Raw genomic sequence first — 23464 nt, 5'->3', positions numbered from 1 at the left:
AACTTGTAGATCTTCCAGTCTTAATCTTCTAGGATTCATAGCCACTATGCCACCACACTTTTAATCCCAGATGATCTTGAACTCCTAGATCTTCCTATCTTAATCCTCTGGGATTCATAGCCACTATACCTCAAGATCTCCGTGCTAAGATTCAGGTCGGAAACTTGTATCTCTCAATCTCCAGATTAGGGCCAGGTGAGCCTTCTAATTCTGGATTGTAGTTCAGTTCAGATATAGTCAAGTTGACAAGCAGGAATAGCCACTACACACACTCACATATTCACACACATTGCACACACATTCTCACACACATGTGCACACACATACACTCACACATACTCATACTCTCACACACATACACACACATACTCTCACATACATACACACACACATGCACACACATACATACTCACATACACACACACACATGCACACACATACATACTCACATACACACTCACATACTCACACAAACATGAACATACTACAGAGGAGCACATGACTGTGTGTACTCTCACACTTGTGTACACACACTCACACACATACACACTCACACACACTCATACATACACATTTACACCAACATATACACTCACATACTCACACACATTTCACACACATTCTCACACACATGTGCACACACACACTCCTACATACTCATACTCACACGCACATACACACACATACACACTCACATACTCACATATACATGCACATACATACTCACACACACATGCACACACATACATACTCACATACACACATACACACTCACATACTCACACACACATGAACACACTACAGAGGAGCACATGACTGTGTGTACTCTCACACATGTGTACACACACTCACACACATATACACACCCACACACACTCATACATACACATTTACACCAACATATACACTCACATACTCACACACATACACACTCTCTCATACACATGTACATACACACATACACACTCACATACATGCATACACACTCACAGATACACACATTTACATACATTGTCTTACACACACCCGTGCACATACATACATATATCGCACACATATGCATCCATATGCACACAACTCCAAGAGAAAAAAATGATTATGTATATTATTCCTTAACTCAACAAGGACAGTTGGAATGAAAAGTTAAAACATTGTCAAGATATTTCAAAAGAACATTATTAGCATTAATTATCTCTAGGCCTGGCCTTCTACTTAATTTTTATTTTCTGTATTCGTTAAATAGTCATGAATTTATTTTATAGTAAAACCAAGACCAATCAAAGCCCATTTGTCAGCCCAGTCCAAACTCAGCGTCCTGCTGAGTTCCCCAGGAACACAGGCTGCCTAGTGAGTCTGACCCTGGAATCTGCCTCTCCAGCTTTCATCTTTTATCAAGAATTAACACTGTGCCAGGCAGTGGTAGCACATGCCTTTAATCCCAGCACTTGGGAGGCAGAGGCAGGTGAATTTCTGAGTTCGAGGCCAGTCTGGTCTACAGAGTGAGTTCCAGGACAGCCAGGGCTACACAGAGAAACCATCTCGAAAAACCAAAACAGAAATAAAAAAAGAAAGAAAGAAAGAAAGAAAGAAAGAAAGAAAGAAAGAAAGAAAGAAAGGAGGAAAGAAAGAAAGGGAGGAAGGAAGGAAGAAAGAAAGAAAGAAAGAAAATTAACACTGCCTGCAGATACTGTAAAACTTCTAAAAATTCTTAGTGCAGAATGTAAAGGTAACCATTTCTCTTTCCAGCACTTTCCACACGTACATGCGCATAGAGGCATGTTAAAGATGCATCACTGTTCCACAGAGTAATTAGTTCACACAGTGAAATGGCATTCCACTTGGCATTTATTAAAGTAACATGAATGAATGAATTTAATGAATCGTTGACTAAAATACGTTGGATACTTTTATTAAGATTTTCCTGGTTGTGAACCAAAATGAAGATTTTCTTTCCAAAATCCACATGAGGCCGAGAGATTGGTTCTGCAGTTAAAGACTCTTGCTGTTCTTTTAGAGAACCAGAGTCCAACTCCCAGAACCGGTGTCAGGCAGGTCACAGCCTCCCATAACCCAGCTGCTGGGGATCTGCTGCCTTCTTCTGGCCCTAGGGGCATTTGCCTGGCCTGCAAGCATGCTTAAGTAGAAATCAGTAAAGCTTAGACAACACAATCTACTTCGCATTTTAACACGTTTACGTACTTATACTTTCTAGTCCATAAAGTACTTGAGCTGACTAACTTTATAAGGTACCTCGGAGGCGCAAAGCACTGTGGGAGATGCAAAGACATCTCGTGTCTTAGGAGCTGATATCAACCCCCGTTCATTAAATCTTCACTCATCTCCATCTTCAACAAACTAAGAGCAGTTCACTGCGTGATCATTCCTGAAGTTTAAACAGTGATACTTTGTTTAAAAAGAGAACGCTACAGAGGGAGATTCTGAGTGCATCTGCTCGAAGCAGCGAACAAACGGCACATGGCGTTTCCTGCGTTTTGAAAGCTGATGACACCATATTTCCAAACAAATACTGTCTGACAAAAATAAAAGCCCATCTGGGATTTTATAATTAACTGTTTTCCCAGCCAGAGAGTCTTCCTTTCCCTAGCCCTGTGGTTGCATCCCATCTTTTACTATCCCCTGTTGTGGACTTATTAGGCCTTGGATATTTTGCATGGATACGAATGACATGAAAAATGTGTAGACCTGTTCAGAAACAACTTGGCAACTCAGCAACAACCAAGATGGTATGAATGCCCCCACATATAAACCTGCATTTCCACTCAAACAACACACAAGACAAGTTGTAAACAAGGTCTGAAATTTGGGACTGAAGAGATAGCTCTGTGTTGAACAGCACGGGCTGCTCTTGCAGAGGACCGGCTTGATTCCCAGCACCCACATGGTAGCTCACAACCAAGTAACTCCAGTTCCAGGGATATCTGATGCCCCCTTCTGGCCTCTAGGACCACTGCACACAGTCCACAGACATGCATGCAGGCAGGGCACCCGCACAACATCAATAAAGGAATTCTCAAAGGAGTCAGGCATGGGGGATAGTGCTATTAAAATTTAAGTTCATCATTCTTTCTTTTCGAGGATTGTAGAACATTTTGCTCAACAAACGTCAATGATAGAATTAGAGCAATGATTTGTAAAGGAGGAATGCCAGCGTGACTTGAATTCAATCTGGTTCTAATACATAAACGGTATTTTCAAAATGCCTTCACCAGAATAAGTAGTTCCCTGTAAGGAAGGGGCTGGAAGTCAGACATCTTAATATGAAATGCCACGTTTAAAAAAATGAATACTTAAAAATGTTGTTAGCTTCCTTTAATAAACATAGGGAATGAAGCATGGCCCAGTTAGGTTAAAAGTTAGGAACATTTAGTAATTTATTAAAGGGAGAAGTGGGATTATGCATTGCTAAATCTGCATCCTGATTAAATACAGTTCCTGTCTCTTCAGGGCAATCTTATAATTTACAATGGGCCACAGTTGTGTATGATTGTTAAAAATGAATTTTATTTATCTTTTATTTTTTCCCTTTTTATATGTATATAGTGTGTGTGTGAGAGAGAGAGAGGGAAGGGGAAGAGGGGAGAAAGAGGGAGGGGGAGAGGGGGAGGGAGAGGAGAGAGGGGGGAGGGAGAACATGTACTTACAGGCCACAGGGCATGTTTGGACATCAGAAAACAGCCTCATTCCAGTGTCAATCCTTGCCTTCTACCTGGTTTTAGGCAGGTTATGCCTGGTTTTAGGCAGGTTCTGCCTGATGACTTACTGCACACAGCAGCCATACTGACCGTAAGCTTCCAGGGAAGCACCCATCTTCCATCTCCTCCACTTACCTCTGTGGACAGTTAGAACTGCGGATGCAGTCTCCCTGTGCTTTAACATGAGGTCCGAGATATGAGACTCAGCCACTTTCACCTGTGTGTTCAACACTTTCCCCTCTGAGCTCCCAACTATGTTTATAATTGTAAAGACAAGCCTTTACTGAGAGAAAAATGGAAGTGTTGCTTAACGCACAGATACAGTGCTGTGCCAAACACCGTTTTAAGTGACTTATAGATCGTTTTAGCTTTTTGTCACTTTAAGCAAAACTCCGACAGAATCTACTTACTTTATGGTCTTAGATCCAGTCCGTTGGGTCTGTGTTGGGGCAGTAGATCATAGCACACACAACTATTCACCACAGGAACATTTAATCATTCAGTAGATGATAGTTTTACCCTTGATCTGGGGAGCATGAAAGACCAGGAGCCTTGTCCCCTGATACTGAGAAGCAACACTGCACAAGCATACGGAGACTGACTCTCTCCCATCCCATGCCCAGACCTCCTGGCCAGGGACCTACAAGGACCCCAGAACACTGACTGCTCTCTCTACCTAAGCCAAAAAACTTTTATTATTGCTTTTATTACTTAACAAAATGTGGATGGAAAAAGATAAATATTGACTGGTAAAACCTCATCCAAAAATTCTTAGACAATCCACACATTACCCCACTCTCTGCCATCCGTGATGATTGGTGGCCAGCCTCAGTACGTTAGTTCCAGGGCTGAGTATCTGCCAATTCCAGACCCTTTTGCGGATTGTGAATGTCTCCTGAATGACTCATCTGTCTGAGTTCAGTTATATCACCGGGGAAACCTGTCTGCTTCTAATCTGCATTAGCAAAGGGAGGGGTCCATACCACTAATCATGCCTCACTGAATGTTTTAATATATTTCCAGTCATCCAGGCAGTATTCCTGGAGGGCTCACATTTTAGTACTTGCTGACGACCAACAGATAAGTTTTAAAGTTGTTGCTTATAACTTGTATACATATTACAATCGAAGCAAATTTCTTAAAAGTGCTTCGGAGTTTGTAGTTGTCATTATATAGAGTTAAGCCACTAAATTTTTAAATATAATATATATTCTATGATATATTTTAGTACAAATACACATTTGATTATATATTACAGAATATACTCATAGAGTTTTATATCACAGAAATACATTTATGTATGTGTACTTGTATATATCAGAGTGTATCTATGTAATGATTATACATCATATACATACACATACACATATACATAATGTCTATGTATGACGTATATGTGTGCATCTTGCAGAAACCTGGCTGCTTACTTTCACATTGTTCATGTGAAAAGGAATAATAAGTAAAACTTATCTCTCTCATTACCTTTGTACAAGAGCAGAGAAATGATATCTATAAAGTATTTTAAAGTGCTGGAGAGATGGCTCAGCTATAGGAGCACTAGAGGCTCAGCCAGGTACCTGGGTTCAAGTCCCAGCACCCACATGGCAGCTTCCAACTTTCTGTAACACAAGTTCCAAGAGACCCAGCACCCTCTTGTGGTCTCTGAGGGCACTGCATGCCACACACATGGGGCAAGCACAGATCTACACATATGCAGCAAAGCCCTCATACACATGAAATAACATGACTAAATCTATTTTTTTTAAAAAGAATTGTAGGGCTTAAATGAAATTAAATGTGAAGAAATTACTACAGTGCTCTGCACAAAGTATACATTGGCTGTTTCCATTGTCACATAAGCTTTTATTTTATTCCGGATATGGGAAAGTGCCCTCTAGTACACAGCAGGAGCTGTGGTGATGTCCCCTGTAGAAAGGGAAGGGCTGACGCACACACCTCCTCCGCTGTACCTCACACTCCAATATGGCACCTGTCTTAAAGGCATGTCAGCTCAGGCAGGTCAGCTTTGGAGCGCCATGTGAATGGGTCCGGCCATCCATCAGAAACGCAGAACATCTTCAGGCATGGAAACTGTCCATGTCGCTTCCTGCAGGGGCTGGCTTCAGGCTGCTGCATTCCCTCTGCGGGCTTCTGGTTCTAACCTCCTGAGGCTACAAGGCCAGCTTTCTTGGACCTGCCTTTGTTGCTGCAGTCTCTTTGGGTCCCTCATGTCCCAGGGAGCTGTGTCCCTGTCATCTAGAAAGGACTCTGACACAAAGGGAGTCTGAGGGCAACTAGAGGTTTTCCCTTCACTGACAGATTAGAGAACTGAACTTAAATTGTTTTCCAAACCTTTATTTACATTTTATATAATACTCCTTCAGTGATTTAGAGACTTTTGGTACCCTGTCGAAAAGGGGATTTCAGGAGCTGATGTAGACCAAGTTATTAATATAAATAAGTATAAAAGTTTCAGAGAGACACCATCTCTGGCTTATGCTGAGGCTGGTTTTGTGTGTGCTTGAACACATTTCCAAGCTCATGTGTCTAAGGGTGGGACTAGCAAACTGATTCCACTGTCCTTGTGCTTCTCTGAGCCACCTGAGCCCTGACTCTCCATACAAGTGTGACTTTGTCATCTGGACTTTTAGATTTTCTCCTCTCAGAATGAGTCAGTAGCTCATCTGCTTCCTTCCTGTGGCGGCGGCTGAGCGATGTTGTCCCTAGACACCTTGGTTATGTCACAATAAACAAGGCAAGCTCTCGACGTGAAGCAGGCCCTGGGAACTAAGCCCTTTATTGATCTGAAAGCCATGAGTTAGTGGTCTCAGCTGAAAGGCCCATAGCATAGTGCTCTAGTTACTAAGCTGGGGCTGTAGACCAGTTGGACAGAGGTTGTATAGAAAGCTTCAGGCCCTGGTTTGGTTGCCTGCCCTGGACACACTGGGCTCTGTGGAGCTCGCCCATTTCTGGCAACACAGGGGGCAAGGCGGGGATCAGAAGTTCCAGATCAGCCTCAGCCATGTAGTTTGAGGCAACCTTGGCTCCTTGAGATCCTGCCTCAAGGACAATCAGAACCACACCCACAACAAGCAAATAGCAAGAAAGGAAAAGACATCCTTAAAACAAAGCAGGTAAATCCTGGAGTTATTACAAATAAAGAAGCTAATTAATCAGCATAGGAAGGTTTAGACACTTGACATCTTAGCTTCCAGAGCCCACTTGGCATATTTAGAGCAAAGGCCTTTCCCTTACTAGACTGAAACCTCCATCCATGCATCTGGGACACATTCTGAGACAGATGTCCCAGGGGGCTCCGAGTGTGTGCTAGCCAGTAAGTGCAGGTATGTGTTCCTGGATGGGACCCCTAATTCTGATCATCTTAAGGGGTCTCTAGATCAGCCAACGGATCATTGGATAGCATGTGACCGAACTATGCTTTTAGTGTAAGTTACTGACTTTCACGTCTGGCATCTTCCATATTTCCAGGTTAAATATTTACTTTGCTCTGTTCAGGAGTTCTAGGCTTATCTTGGATAGATACCGCTTTACAGGTTACCCTGGAGTATCAAATGAGAATTTGTCTGAAAACAAACAAACAAAAGACAAAACAAAAAGCAACCAAATGAGCACTTTAATGAATGAATGAATAAATGAATGAACAATTATAAAAGTACATGCCTACAGATCAGGGTGTAATCTTGATGTCATCTTCATAAATGGCCTTCTGTTGTAAGAGGTCTGGATCTGTTTGTCCCAGAGAACTGGGTGGATCACACCAGCTGATTCAAAATCAGAAGGTTTTGATTAGTTTATGCCTTCACTTGATCATTCTGTCAGTGGCTGGTAGAAAATGTAGGCTACAAAAATTATATCATTGTTGCAAAGGACACTACCCATGTGTGGAGGAGGACGGGATGTGTATACAGTGACCTTTGCCTTACGGGGAGCGGAGCATTGAGTCACAAGGAACAGAGGGCGAGCCCTTTAAGGCAGCAGCATCCAAGAAGGGGAGGAGAGCAACAGAGACTTGCTGTGATGGTTAAGAGACCCTCAACAGCACACAGCCAGGCTACTTTATGCAACACCTTCCTCCACCTCCACATTGGGGACATTAGTTAAAAAGTTTAGAATAAGAAAAAATGGGAGAAGGAAACTAGGAAGATAGGTTCATACGTAAAGTGCTTGCCTCACAAACAAGAGGAAATGAGTTCAGGTGTCTAGTACCTTTGTAAAAAGCCAGACGCACACATGATATCAATACTAGGAAGGCAGACACACAAGAGCCCTGGGGTTTGCTGGCCAGCCTAAAAGCCCAATTACAGGGCTCACAAACAGTGAAAGAGACCTTGTCTCAAAAAAAATAAAATAAAATGGAGACCAATTAAGGAAGGTACCAGTCACTAATCTCTGACACACACACACACACACACACACACACACACACACACACACACACAAGAACATACACATGCGAGAGAATAAGAGAAAGAAAAATGATCCGTTTTCTCCCTTATCTTTATCCCATTCAAGAATAACCTGTCACTCCTTCGCACCTGAGGTTTTCAGACATGTTAAATGTGTGTTCTTATCAGATGTCCACATCCTCTTAGGAGAGAGGATCCCGGTCACAAACCTTTGCTCTCACCACATTACCTAATCTAGAACTCAAAGGGAGTCACCGTGCATTGTTAAATTAATAGCTGCATTTTTTATATTTACATCCTGCCTGCCTCCCAAAATGGATGGGCAGGAAATGGAATTGATTCACAGGGGCTGATTAATGGGCTCACTGTTCTTGGCCTTAGAGCCTACGTCCCATCCCTTTATGGAAATACAGATGCGGAATGTAGCTTCTAGCCTTCTGTCTTCACACCTGACCTTGCCTAGTGATCTAAAGAGTTGCTCATGACAGATCTCGGCCCTTCAATAGGCAAATCACCCACTTTATCATTCTTCGTGGTCATTATTTCGGTGCAGTGTTCAGTGATGGAGTCAGTGATGGCAGGCTGCAGAGCTGTCCAGGACAGTGTCCCATTCTTACACTGAGTGAAGGGAAATCGAGGGAGCCCATGGTTCTACTATGTGGCTGCCACTCAGGGTGTTATTGGAAAAGCTTTGAAAAACAGCTCCCCTCTGCTGACCCCCCAAGTCTCACTCTTCCACAAGTCTGATACCTTCTTGTAGTTCACTTTTTGGTATCCTCCGCTGACCGATTATCTGGAATATTAGTTTGAAAATATGACATGGAGGTTCTCCCATTCCTTCTAACTCATAACACATTAAAATCAAGGCTCCAAATTACTCCTGTAAAATACCGCTGATCTTTGTGACTCCTGAGGTATTTCTTATTTTAATCTGAAATTTTCAGAATGGTCCAGTTTTGTGGAAATAACAGGGGACGTGCCTGCCCTTAGCAGCTTTTGTGTACAAGGGCAAGTGGACCTCGATGCTTGCTAACTTTAATTTTCTGAGGGCTATGAGACTTTAATTTGATTCTTTATCCAGTATGCTCGAAATGTTTGCTGGGCTTTGCACAATGCATTTATTGTATAATCATCCCACATCGGTTACCTGCTTCTCCAAATGAATGTTAGGGTTATTTTTTTTTTCTGATGTATTAATGTGGGACTAATTTGAACTTTGTAACAAAACAAGATTGTTTGTATCTCCAGTGCACAAACATGAAAGCAGGGTGTAAGGCCACAAGAAATTACACTTCAGTAGATTATTGGGGGAAAGCCCGATTCTCTGGCTTCGACCATTCCTTTTCACCTTTAAGCCGAAGGATGATGCGTTTGAAAACAGAGTATGTTTTATGTGGAAGAGAGTATCCCAGCCATGCTCCTCTCTGAGTGTGCATGTAAAGATGACTAAATTAACCAGAGTCTTGGATTTCAGCTCAGTCTGAGAAGCTGAGGGAACTGCCATAGGCACTCAGCCAGCCTCTTTGAATTCATTTAAATTCACCCCGTACCTACAGCCAGCATGTTTCCTCTTTAGTAATATTATCCTCTTTTGGTTGACTATTTTGTGCATAAGTCCTCATTGTTATAAAATAGCAGAGGTGGGATTTGAACCCAGACAGTAGGAAGGGATCCTTTCGGCCATAACAAATGATTTCCCCCCAATGCTCAAGCTCAGGCTGCCTTGGGAGAGATGCATGGCCTTGGAAAAGTATTATAGCTGTCACGGTGGAGTCTTGGGAGGGTTTGGGGAGGGGCTGTAGGGAAACTGGGGGATTAGGGAGAGCTGGATACAGCAGAGGGAACAGCCTGCTCTCTGGGCATCTCCTGAGAACAGCAGGTGACTTTCTTGATGGATTGTCTTGCCCACCGCCTTGGGCATCTGCACAGCTCGGTGTTAACATGCACCTCTAAGGGACCACTTTGGACCATGCTACCATTTAGAGACTAATGCAGTAGGTCAGCAATGGCCTGCACAGCTGTATATCCAACGATCCCCTCCCCAGCTCCTCCCAGCATTACCAATACCATTGATTTCTAAATCATTCCTTAAAGTAGAAGGTAAGGAATCTCCAGGGGAGTGGGGAGAGGAGAGGGCTCTTCGTCTCTGCTCACACCGCTGTTTGATTTAATGGCCCAAATAATGACCCTTGCGGAGATCATTGTCTGTAACTATAGGGTGTGTGTGGGGGGGGATGAGTGTGGATGGGTGTGGGTGTGGGGGTGTGTACCCTAAACTATAGAGATCTCAAAGTGCATCTTAACTAACCTGACCTAAGATCTTACCATTCTGTTGAAGGGTCAGGGAAGAGAGAGAATTAATCTTGCTGTAAGAATAACTGAATTAACCAGCTATTTAAAGTAGTGCCTCTCATGTTGGTGAGGTGACTTGGCAGGTAAAGGTGCTTGCTGCCAGAGTTTGATTACCTGAGTTTGATCCCTGGAACCCACTTGATGCTTCCATCAAGTGAGTAGAATTCCTCAAGCTGACCTCTGATCCTTTAAGCATATACATGAGCAAGCCTGAACAATAACACACACACACACACACACACTAAAGTAACTTGTAAAAATAGTGATGCCATTGTCATACACATCAATTTATAATTTTCAGTAAATTTTTCTTGGGGGAAACATGTCTTTAATTGTTGAGAAGAATTCTGTTTTGAAGTCGGAGATACATGTGAAGTCAGAGCACATCTTCTTAGAGTCCTCTTCCTTCCATAGCTCTCAAATTTCCTTTCCTAAGATCCTAATCATTTTCTGTAAAGCCTTGGAGATGAATCTAAGTACATCACTGTGAGAGGAGAGGCGAAAACTGTGTGCAGCATCTGGTACCACTTTGGTTAGAATGAAAGAATAAAACTGAATTAGTCATCTATCTGTCTTTGTGTAACAGCTTTATAATGTTTTTATGTTAGCTAAATCTCTCTCTCTCTCTCTCTCTCTCTCTCTCTCTCTCTCTCTCTCTGTGTGTGTGTGTGTGTGTGTGTGTGTGTGTGTTTGGGGGGTGTGACCTGTTTGTGTGGACATGGGCGCCTGTGCCTGTGGAAGCCTGAGGTTGATGTTGTTTCTTCACAAGTTTCTTTCTGCCTCAGTTCTTGAGACAGAGTTTCTCAATGAACTGAAGCTCAGTGATTTAGGCAGCGAACTCCAGGCACCTTCATGTCTCCCCATGCCCAGGGCTGGGATTATAGAAACCACCACATCCGGCTTTGACATAAAGGATGGGATCCAAGCGCATGCTTGTACAGCCAGCACTTTATCTGAGATGTCTCCTGGCCCCTAATATTTCTAAAATAGGGTTATATAAATTGAGCTAGCAAGATAGCCCAGCCATTTAGTGACACCTGAGTTCAATTCCTGGGACTAAGGTGAAAGGGTGAGCCAACTCCACAGATTTGTCCTCTGTCTGTACACTCACCCCCTCAACATACACACACGATAAAGGATCAACTAGAGTAAAAAACAAAAACAAAATGTTTCAGGCCAACTGGGCTCTGTACTGAAACTCAGGCTCATAAAGCAAACAAGACCCAAACAGTAATTACTGTGGAGCTGGAGAGAAGCTTTGAAAACATGAGGAACTCAGTTACCATCCATGAACTATATAAAAAAATTTCATACCAGAAACTTCAGCACCGTGAGGGGCAGAGACAAGAGCATTTCTGGGGCTCGCTGTCTACCAGCCTAGGGGTCAAGTTCCACAAGAGGACCTTATTCAAAGGGAATTATAAGAATGGTGGTAGGTCAGGATGTCCAACATCTTACAAATCTGAACACATTCCCATTGCCATACATACATATGTACATACACCACATTCACATAGTAGCCATACATACATGTGCACATATTCCACATTCACATAGCCATACATATACCTGAATATGTACCACATTCACATAGCCACATATACATGTATACATGTCCTTCACACACGTACCAAAAGAAAGAAAGGAAGAAAGGAAGAAAGAAAGAAAGGAAGGAAGGAAGGAAGGAAGAAAGGAAGGAAGAAAAAAGAAAATGAGAGCTAGAGAATCGTCTTTGAGGCTTCTACTTAAAGTATCCCCCTTTGTGGGCCTTGCTCTCTCTTCCTGCATGCATGGTGGATTCTGAAGATGGGTGTTGACTCTGAGCATCCCACACCAGCCATTTTGGGGATTCACTGAGTCTAAATATAGAGCACCGTAGCTTGGCAGTGGTTCCCCTCCAATCAGCACTTGCTCACTAAGACCAGGCACTCTGCTCTGTGCCTGGGAGAACTCTGCCTTCATAAGGCTATGTCAGGAGAGGGAGAGAGGAATGGGCAGTCAGGGCTTAGATCATAACCAGTTCTGCCTACCCAGTGGTGGCCTGCAGTCTATAGACCTGCAATGACAGTGTTCTTACAGCTCGCTTCCATCGTAGCCACAAACTCAGTGGGATGTTTCATGAGTACCCCAGGCCTGCTCCTGCAGCCAACACTCAAACATTACCTCCCCTGTATCCCAGTGGAAGAGATGCATTGCTCCAACAATTCACTGACATCTTTGAACACAGCCTGTCAGCAAAGGGAGGCTTCCTGGAGGCTGCTCAGACATTTATACCTACATTGGCTGCTTCTTGAATCGCTGCTGTGCAACAAAATAAAAGCGGTCCAGAAGACGACTAGGCAACTGCATGCATAGGCACTGAGTCTCAATAACGGCTAGCTCCTAAATCATGGTCTGGATCCTAGTTTTGACTCTCAGTCAGCAGCTGTACGTGGTGAGTTGGTAGACCCATCCGAACTTGGTTCTAGCTCAGTGTGATTTCTCAGGCACTGTCAACAGAGAGGGCGGTCTGCTTCCGAGTAGAACTTGAAAGCAAGCGCCTTCACGTGCTGACTTTGTCTGTCTTTGTAACTGTTTTATTCAGCCAGACTGGAAAAATGTATGTCTTTTACCCAGCCTTTCCTCTTGTTTTTTGTTTGTTTGTTTTATGCACAAATTGTAGTTTATTCACCCCCACCTGGAAACAGTGGCTTGCTTGTCCTTTCTGGGTGTTATAGCAGTACTTTTCTATACCTATCTCCTGATCTAACTCCTATGTGCACATAAAATGGGATGCAGAAAGGTACACACACACACACACACACACACACACACACCATGTGTGTATTACACCCTTCATGGCTCACTGAACGAAACCTAGATTGGTGGCTGGTTGACTGCATTGGGCAAAACTGTGCATACATAAAGGAATGTGAGGTAACTGTGTGAGAGAACTTTGTGTCAGGATTATTTGGATCATCTGCTTATCTGTATCTGCATGTAGGCAAGTGTATGTAACAGGCATGCTTACCTCTGTGTACTCGGGGGCCAGGGCTGCGCTCTCTCTCTCTCTCTCTCTCTCTCTCTCTCTCTCTCTCTCTCTCTCTCTCTCTCTTTCTCTTATTCCTTTGAAGCAGTGATTCTCACTGAACCTGGAGCTTAGCTGGTAGCCAGCAGGCTCCTGTGATCCGCCTGCCCCCTCCATTACAACACTGAGCTTAGAGGCATGCACAGCCATGCCAGGCTGGATATAAATGCTGGAGATTTGAACTCAGATTTTCATGCTTCAACAACAAGTCCGTCTACCCACCACAAAGGTCTCCCTACTCTCTACCGACCATATCCCTTCGCTTATGCACCACTCGGTGACCTCTACCACATGGAAAGTTGTCAACTTTACAATACGTAAACCCCGGGACAAGAAGGCACATGTTCAAGTTGTCTTTATTTTTCTTATAGTACCTAATTTTTTTCTTCTGCTTTTGAACTAGATACCTAAAAAATTTAACGATAGGAGAGACACACCAAGGTTCAAAGCATCCCTAAAGCTGGGAAATCTTCTTCTAAACTTTAATATCTTGTGTTACGATTTCTGATATGATGATAGCATGATGTTCAGGGGACTTGATTGGCACAGCCTGCCTACTGTTCTGTGAATTCATTGCCCATCTTAATTTCTTATTTGCTAGGTTTCCTGTTGCCCTCTGTATAGACAGTAAATAGCCTCCCCCTTTAACATATAAAACTGCAAGATTCCATGTTCAAATCCAAGGGTATTTGTCTGTGTGACCGATTTAGGATTATAATGGTGGAGGTAATTTTAGCTGGGTTCTTTTCCTACCAAATAAGAGTTGTCTGTTTCTACCTCTGAGCAGACTTGAACTTTGGTCTTTGCGTGTTCACACATCTGAGGTAGACTTGTGTGCTGCTATCTTGCTTCCTCTGATATATTCATGATTCCTCTTGATAAATTCTCATAGAAAGCCTTTACAGTGGATGCTGAAGAAAGGGTGAAGGCTTCAGAGGGCTTCTAGCTAAAGGAGGAATGGAGTTTGCCTTAGGTCTCTTTCGCTGAGATAAACAGCAGAGGAAGGTGAAATCTTGGGTATCCCAAATTAATACATTTGAATAGGACTTCAGTCTCATATATCCATTCCAACCAAAGCATTCACTTGTTCTGTTTAGAAGTTACATTTCACTCACAGCCGGCTCATCATTTGTGTTCTGAGAAGCCTTCCCCCAAGACAAAGAACCACACAGTTGGTGTGGAATTCAGTGAGCAGTTAAAACTCTGAGATCAAATGCTCCTGGTGGGTGTAGATGTTTCCACCAACATCAAGGGGGAAGCTCTCCAGATGCACCCTGGCACACAGAACGACCCCAATATTGATAAATAAAAACACAGTACAGAGAAGCAGCAGCAACACAGAAATCTAAAATCAACTGTTGAATATGTAAAGAGACTTTAATGAAACTCCAAAGCCATCTTTTCACAATGGGTTTTGAAGGATAAAGGTCCCTGGAATATGTCACCTAGGACTGCGGGAAAGGGGACAGACAAAGGCCCCTTGGGTGATGCTGTAGAGTTAAGTTGTAATTAGTAGAGATTATTTTTCTAGAAGGTCATCCCACTGGTAGTACCATGCAGTAACAAAACCTTAAGTAAGAGCAGAAGGTATAAAGCATTTCAGGGAAGCATTGATTAAGCCTGTGGAGGGAAGACTGAATTCACAGAATGGCCTAATTATCCCACAGTTCCTTTCCTCCCATGGCTCCACTTCCGGCTAATTGCTGAACTGCTGGCCTGGACTCCTCTGACCAGGAAGACAAACAAGCTCTGGATGTGTTTGTGGGAGTGAGGGGTGAGGGGGAACTGTGATATTCGAATTTAATTGGCTTGAACCCATGGCCAAAATTGATGACTTACAGGGAGGTAGGTGTGCAGCCACCAAGCTGAGTTTGTCCTGGCTAGCCTTTCCTGGAGTGCTTCAGGGTAGAAAACACCATGGTCTAGGTGGGACTGCTCGGCCTTCTTTCCCTGCCAGCTGCAGGGACAGAGGTGGCTGTGACCAGACTTAATTATTTGTCAGGAAGGAGAGCAAATTGAAACCAAATTAAAGCAATTTTTATCCCTTACTCAACACATTGCTGTTTCTTATTAGAGCCAGCCTTGTATTTCATTTTGTTTTCTTCCAACTGTGATGTAGCTCTTACCCTTGTAAACCTCCAAAACACCATGTTTACTTCCAGAATGGAAATGTCTTTCAAGGTTTCTTGAGACACTTTGACCTCCGGACACTCACTTAAACCAATAAAAGTATACATGAATATCCCACAACTTGAGAGTTGCTACTCTCTCTTTATTCTAAGTTTATATGCAGAATCTCATGCTTCTTATTGGCTTGGAACCATCCCCACAGGTGTGCAGTCCCTCTTTGTCTCCAGAATTCAGTCATAAATTTCCTGAGAGAAAACTCAGGGTGCCCTTGTAGAAATTGCTTAAGTGTTTATAGGAGCACAGCTCCCTGAAGAGCCACACCTAGACTTTCAAATATACTGTGTGGAGTGTAGGGCTTGAAGTGAAAGGAGGAATCTGATGTTGTGTGGGGAAAATGTTTCCTGTACTCACTTTATCAGCTAGGCTATTTCAGCCATCTGCAGGTGGCAGAGGCCGCCATTTCCAGCTACCCAAGATACTACATTGGTTGTTGCCTACCTCACATTTCAAAGCATGTCCCCAAAGTCCTCCTCTTTCCCTCCTCCTCCTCCTCCTCCTCCTGGGACCTGGAAGTCCTACCTTTTTCCTTTTGCACACCCAGCAACTGACTTCTGCCTTCTTTCTTGACACAATCAAGAACCAATTAGGGAATCAACATCTTCCTCTCCAGTCTGAAGGAAGAAACTGGTTCAGGGCTAGTGTGGGAATGAAAACACGTCATTGAGGTGGCTTTGTGGATTCATACACCAGCCCACTCCCTGCCTGCTCTCTGCCTGACTGTTAATACTATGTGACCGGTTTTCTCCTGTTCTTGCTGCCATGCCTTCCCCACCATGACGGAATGTATCACCCCGAACCGAAAGCCAGGATAAGCCATTGCCTTTCAGTTGCTTTTGTCAGGCACTTGGTCACAGCACTGACTGACATATGTAACTCACACAGTCATGGTGCTTCTTCCTTCCAGTGACTGTGGATGCTGAGGCAGCATGCCCATGTCCATGCAGATGTGCCTGAGCCTGCACCTTCTCAGAAAGGATGTTTCATGAGTTGTCTTCTTATTTTCATGGAGCTTCTATCTCTTCTTAGCTTGATCGTCCCTATTTCCCTACCTTTTACTCAAAACTGCAAAGTATATAATGTGCTCTAGTAGTTGGCCAATAAATACTTCTGAATCGCTGAAATGAGTTTTAGTCATTTACTCGGAGTTCACACAAGAATAAGGACAGACACACACAATCTTATCATAAAGAAAATGAAAACTCAGTTAAGTCAGTTGAAGGATGAGAGATAACACACCGTCAGTTTAAGGGTTTGCAGTAATGAGGCTCTAGGCTCAAACTCCAGCCCTCGTATGAAAGCTTGGGCATGATGACTTGTATTTGTAATTAGAAAGTGGGGACAGGCAAATCCCTGGGGCTTGCTGACCACCCATTCTTGCCTACATAGTAAGTTCAACCTGCATTAGACACCATGTTTCAATAAACAAGGTAGGTGGGTCCTACCTCAGGGCCTAAGCTCTAGGAATGACACCTAAGGCTGAGCATTGGGTTCCACACACATGCACATGTGAATACATATGTACACACATGCACACAATCCCCAGCACTGACTTCATATCTTCTATGTAATTTTGCCTCTCAATACTCCCCATGAGCCAAGCAAACTTCCTTTTATAAAGCCTGTCTTTACCTCCTCCTTCCCTCTTCCTCCCCACCTCTTCCTCCCTCCCTCTTCCTCCCCACCTCTTCCTCCTTCCCTCTTCCTCTTTCCCTCTTCTTCCTTCCCTCTTCCTCCTTCCCTCTTCCTCCCCACCTCTTCCTCCTTTCCTCTTCCTCCTTCTCTCTTCCTCCCCACCTCTTCCTCCTTCCTTCTTCCTCCTTCTGTCTTCCTCCCTAACTCTTCCCCATAGAGGGCTAGCTTCACACTTTACTACTTCCCAGACATCTGTGCTCCTAAGAGCACTGGGCATTTTCACACGCTTCCATGCATGCTCTCTGGCTTTTGTCATGGCTGATTATCTTTCCCTCTTGGGAGACTTTCTTGCCTGGTTATGGGAGGACATGTTCCTGTTTGTGTCTGTCACCCTTCCTGGTTCTGCTTTGATCTTTCTTCTCTGCAAACTTACCTCTGAGACCTAATGGCTGAAGTTGTTCAAGTCGAAATTTAAACCTTTCCCCACTCTAGATCATTTTTTTCTCTTTCTGTAACTAGCATTTTTAAGTTGTCCCACACTTAATATGTATTTATTATCTTAGCTTATTTTACCAGGTACCAGCCTGATGTCAGTTTTGTTTCCTGTTGCTGTGTTGAAATACTTAACAAAGCCAACTTAGGAGAGAGAAGGAGTTTGTGTCAACTTACCCTAGGAGGGAGGTAACAGTAGAAGCGTGATGTGGTTGGTCATGCCATATCCATGATCCAGGGCAGCAAGCAATAAAAACATTCATGATTATACCCAACTCTTTTTCTTCACCCAGACACAATACAGTTCAGAGGGAGTGGAGCTGCCCACAGTGAGCTGGATCTTCCCCCGTCATTTAACATAATCAGGGCAATTTCTGAACAGACATTCCCACAGGCAACTTGATCAACAATCCCTTTTGGAGAATCTCTGTCAGGTGATTCTGTATTGTGTCAAGAGGGCTGTCAAAGCCAACCATCACAATATCCAACTGTAATATGACCACATAGGTTCTCACAGGTATTTGACTGAATTTGTCTTCAATCTTCCCTCACTCCTGGTTAATCCTCCTCCAGTCTCTTCACTTCAGTAAACCATAGCCCCCTTATCCAGATGCTTATGGGAAAGGAAAACATAATTTAAGCAAGCAGCAATCCTTGTCATCCACCTGTCCCTTACTCCCAGACTGAATAGTCAATCACCACGCCATGTTTGTCTTCCCTCACTTCCTCCATCTCAGTCAGGGCAGTGACCAGCTACCTTTCTTCTGGGTTGCAACCATAGTCCTTGCTTCATCTCAACTGCCAACCTTCTCCATCACCATCCAGTCTCTGGTTAGAAAGAGAACTTCTCAATGCTCGATTCTCAGTGCTGAGCAATCAACACACACACACACACACACACACACACACACTGTGTTTCCTGCTCTCTTTTATTTTTAGAAAGGCATGACACTAGAGAGCTGCAGACTCCTCAGCATATATAGCCATTCTGTCACATCTCTCTCTAAAACTAATAAGCTGGAATCGAGTGGGAAGTGAGGTTGTTGTTTTCCACACATTATGCATCCTGCTGGGTCAAGTACCCAGAGAAGAGCTTCACTACTAGAAGGCAGGATGCTCTCTAGATGAATGAAGGTCAGCTCTAACTCCTGTGTCCACACCTCTCATGAGGAGATGTTATGCAAGCCCAGGTACTCCAGGAAGGACCATGCCAAGAGAATGAGCTGGAGTGAGTCTTTTGCGGAATGGTGGCAGCTTGTTCTCTAACTTCAAAATCCAAGGAATTTTCAGTCCCTTCTCCAGGGGGGAACAGAGGCTGTGGCTTCTGTTCAGGTGGGAATAGAAGCAGTTCTTGGTATGGCTCGGATAACTTCTATGCAGACTTGGGTTCCAAACGTGGCCCTGCCATCTAGCAGCTTTGGTGTTTTCGGCATGATGTGTAAGTTCACCTGTGCCTTGGCTTCCTCGTCCAGTGGCTCTAGGGCCAGTATTACAGAACACAATGATGACTCCATTAAATGCTAGCCCCTTAAGCCTCAGGACAACGCCTGACCTGTGGGCAATGCTGTCTTAATTTTGAGTTTTTGTGCCTTTGCCTGTGACTCTGGCTCTTGACTTTTCTTTCTCCTTCTACATTTTCTTGCCCATCTTATCACCTGGAGAGAAGAGTTAGCAGCCCTTCCAGAGCACACTTTCTTACGTATGAGAAACACAAACGTGACAGCCTCCCTGGCCCCAGTTTGTGAGAGTGTTTTGCTGGTATGCTGCTGTGTAGCAAGTTCACTTTGGGATAGCATGCTGGGAGGGAGAAAAGAAAGATGGGATTCGAGGGGAGAAAATTAAAAAGTTAATTAAAAGAAACAACTTGGTAATTGAATTCTCAAACACTCTTGTTTGGTGGTTGATAGCACACAAACGGTGTGTTTGCCTCAGTGGCAGGTCCAGAAGCCCTGAATAAGGCAAGCTTCAAAATACAAAATACAAGACAGATACCTGTCTTCATGGATGAGAAGATGTGTTGTTATATCCATAAGCTTTTTAGGAAAACACATACACACACACACTCACACACACACTTCTATGTGTGTGTGTGTGTGTGTGTGTGTACAAGTATATATACATATATGTATGTATGTTTATATGTGTCATATATAAAAACACATTATATACAATGTATAGCATACATGATATTTATAATGTGCATATGGATGTGTGTTAGCATCTTTTTCTGTTGGTGTGTTAAAATTCCTTGGCAAAAAAATCAACTGATGGGAGAAAGTGCTTATTTTAGCTTTTACTGCTTGAGGGGTAGAGTCTGTCATGGTAGAGAAGGCACAGCCTCAGGCATGGGAAGGCATGGTGGCAGGAGCAGGAAGCTGACTGATCACATACCACCTTCATATAGGAACCTGAGATTGAACATCAAGTAGGGACAGGCTACAAATCCCCCAACTCTGCCTCCCAGTGATGCCCCTCCTCCAGCAAGGTGCTACCTCATAGTGGTTCTGCAACCATCTCAAACAGCACCACCTGCTGGCGGTCAAGTGTAAAAACACATTAACCTGTGGGGGACATTCACATTCAAACCACAATGTCTTCCTTTACTTTCCCCCGACCCCCAAGACATAATCTCAAGTACCTCAGGTTAGCCCTAAACTCAATAGATAATCAAAGCTGACCTTGAACTCTTGATTCTCTTGCCTCTACCTCAGTACTACTAGAATCACAGGTATGCACTCACCATAGTTGAGCCTTATCAACTGTTTTTGGTTTTGTTTCCCTGACCTTTTATAAGTGCTCACTTGCAGACACACACACAAACAGAACCGCTTATTCATTCCCCCCATAAGCAAGATAGTCATTCAGTGTTTGTTTTTAGAGACTTGAATAGGTATCCATCAAATTATTTTTTCAAAATATTAACAATCAACGATTTGAGCTGCTATTGAGAGAAACATGCTCCTCTACTTAATTTAGAAGCATGGAATGGGTGATCAGGTGGAAGTAGGTTCAGACTCCTACTCTAACCCACGACCTTTATTTATTTGTAGATCCAAGATGTATCTTTTGGCTGCCTGCGGCAGGACAAGCCTTAACAATCACCTTAGTGTCCTGGTTTCTTTACCTGTTGTTGGGATCATTCACCCTTGGAAAAGCAGCTTGACCATGAGAGGGTTTATTCTGGCTTAGTTCCAGGCACAGTCCTCAAGGCGGTGGAGTCACAGTGGCAGGAGTTTAAAGTGGCTGCCCACATCACATGCACAGTCAAGGAACAGAGGGAGCACATAGTTCAAGTGTTCAGCCGCTTTTCTCTGTTTTACATGATCCAGGATCCCCTCCCAGGGAATGTCCTTACCCTCAATTAAGAGGGTTCCTCCCATGTTGCTATCATAAAGACGGCAATCCCCAGCAGATGTACCCAGAGGTCCATCTCTCGGGTGATTCTAGACTCCATCACCTTGAGAGTTAACATTGACCATCACACTTACCAGTTCTCGTGGCTTTTATGAGTCTCAGGCTTTTTAAAGGTCTACAGAGTGTATTTTAGCTTCTGACACTTATGGATTTGCAGGGTTTTCTCCTCCTCCCCGCTGCAGCAATTCTGTAACTGGAAGAACACAATGAAGCAAAGCTTTGCCTTAACTGCCAGGTTAGTGTTAAGTGGGCTTTGCCTTGCACACCCAGTCTATAAAGTGCTCTGGAAAATAAATAACCACCTCATATCTAGAGATACTGAGATAATGCTTAAAGCACTCAGGACCGAAGATATGGAGCCTTTGGCCCAGCCAAGTTTTTGTTTGGAAGAAATGAATTCAGAACAGACCATAAGTGTGAGGTGTGTCTGCCTGCCTGTGATGACTAATGCCAGATTTTGTATTTTGGCAGGTTATGGTTTTGTAGATTTTGATAGTCCTGCAGCCGCACAGAAAGCAGTGGCATCCTTGAAGGCAAATGGAGTGCAAGCACAGATGGCCAAGGTAAGCCTGCTCAGACAAGAGAGTCTGTGTGCACGGTCTGCCTTTGTGTGTATGTATCTATGTGCAATCAGATGGCCAAGATAAGCCTGCTCAGATAAGACAGTCTGTGCACATGGTCTGCCTTTGTGTGTGTGTGTGTGTGTGTGTGTGTGTGTGTGTATCTGTGTGTGATCAAATATCAGTCCCTTGCTGTGAGCAGAATCCAAACCACAGTTTACATTCTTTTGTGCTCAATTGAGGAAAATGAACCATGCAATAGGCCTGGCTTGTCATTACCTCCCTGATTTGGTGTTTAAAGGATACATGTGGAAGGCACTGTTTTGCCTAAAAAACGAGATATGCATGTATGACCATCTAGAACTTTCCTACTTCTATATACATATACATATATGTCCTGGAGTCGAGAAATTTCCCAATCAGCAGAGTTTTGGTGTCCCACAGAAAGTTATCGTTGATTTCATGTGTACTAGAGCCTTCCTTATTTCTTCCATGTTTGGGGGGTGGTTCTCAGATGGTGGCTTTTCCCCTGATTCATGCAGGCTTATTGCTAGTGTCCTCTGTCTCTAACGATGGATTTTCACTTTGGTGCACATACCCATAGTTTACCTGGAGAGCAGTGTTCTTGGCATTCATCATTTCAGTAATTATTTGTGGCTACATAGTATGTGTTGTCTGGGACCTTGTATGTGAAACTATGATGAACTTTCATATCAAAGTGAAATTGCTCCTTGATCATTGTGTGTCATGTTTACCATAGTGGTATAAGAATCTGCCTATGTGGTAAGATGATATGGATCTCTGGAAATAATCTATACCATGTCATTTTCTCCATTTTAATTTGGGACTCTAATGAGTTATTATCATGATGATATAAGCTAGGTGTGCTTGGGTACAGCTTTGATCCCAGCACTCTGGAAGCAGTGGCAGGCAGATCTCTATGAGTTCAAAGCCAGCCTGCTCTATATAATAGAGTTCCAGGTTAGCCAGGGCTACACAGTGAGACCTTCTCTCCAAAAAAAGAACAAAAAAACAAAAAAAGAGAAGAAGGAGGAGGGAGAGGAGGATGAGAATGAGGAGGAGGAGGAGGAGAGAAAAGGTAAGATTAATCAACTAAAATGTCTCTGTTAACACTTGGATGTTGAAGATGTTGCTGATCTACCAGCAGCCATTTGGAGTTGTCATAAACACCCTAAGTTTAGAACATTCTTTCTGTTAGTAGTTCTGAACTTAGAATCCCCAGATCTTCAAACTGTTAGATGCCACAGGCAACAGACCTTGGAATCTTGGGCGTCTGTCCCCTGCTTGTGTTTCCAGTTTCTCCAGTCCCGTTGCCATAGAAATAAGTATTGTAATGATGGAGTGAACTGGTGCTCGAGCAATTTGTCTTCTGTTATGATTGTATACAGTCTCTAGTAAGATCTTCCAGCATCAGCCTCAGATCTACAGAGGATCACCATTTGGTCCTAGCAGCTGTGGCTGCATTCTGATCAGTGTGTGTGGATCACAGCTGCTCACGGTCTCGTGCAAGCCAGGTTCCTCTTAGGTGACTATGGTGGGCTCATTGCCTTTCCTGTCACCTCATTAGTCAAGGTAATATAAATTGGAATTATCCCA

At 43.5% G+C, this 23464-nt stretch overlaps 1 protein-coding gene across 14 annotated transcripts in view; it reads left to right on the top strand.

Moving 5' to 3' along the window:
- Rbms3 (RNA binding motif single stranded interacting protein 3) overlaps positions 1-23464 on the top strand; it is a 1349634-nt gene that overhangs the window by 924443 nt on the left and 401727 nt on the right. For all 14 annotated transcript variants that reach the window (XM_031343072.1, XM_031343074.1, XM_031343069.1 and 11 more), the window contains one exon: positions 21759-21850. In XM_031343072.1, coding sequence (XP_031198932.1) covers positions 21759-21850 — 92 coding nt within the window. The remainder of the gene's footprint in view (positions 1-21758; positions 21851-23464) is intronic.

Source organism: Mastomys coucha, unplaced genomic scaffold (genome assembly GCF_008632895.1).
Source record: "Mastomys coucha isolate ucsf_1 unplaced genomic scaffold, UCSF_Mcou_1 pScaffold23, whole genome shotgun sequence".
In the NCBI taxonomy this organism is placed as follows: Eukaryota; Metazoa; Chordata; class Mammalia; order Rodentia; family Muridae; genus Mastomys; species Mastomys coucha.
The sequence above is the reverse complement of the archived record's forward strand: the minus strand, read 5'-3'. Positions and strand labels throughout refer to the sequence as shown.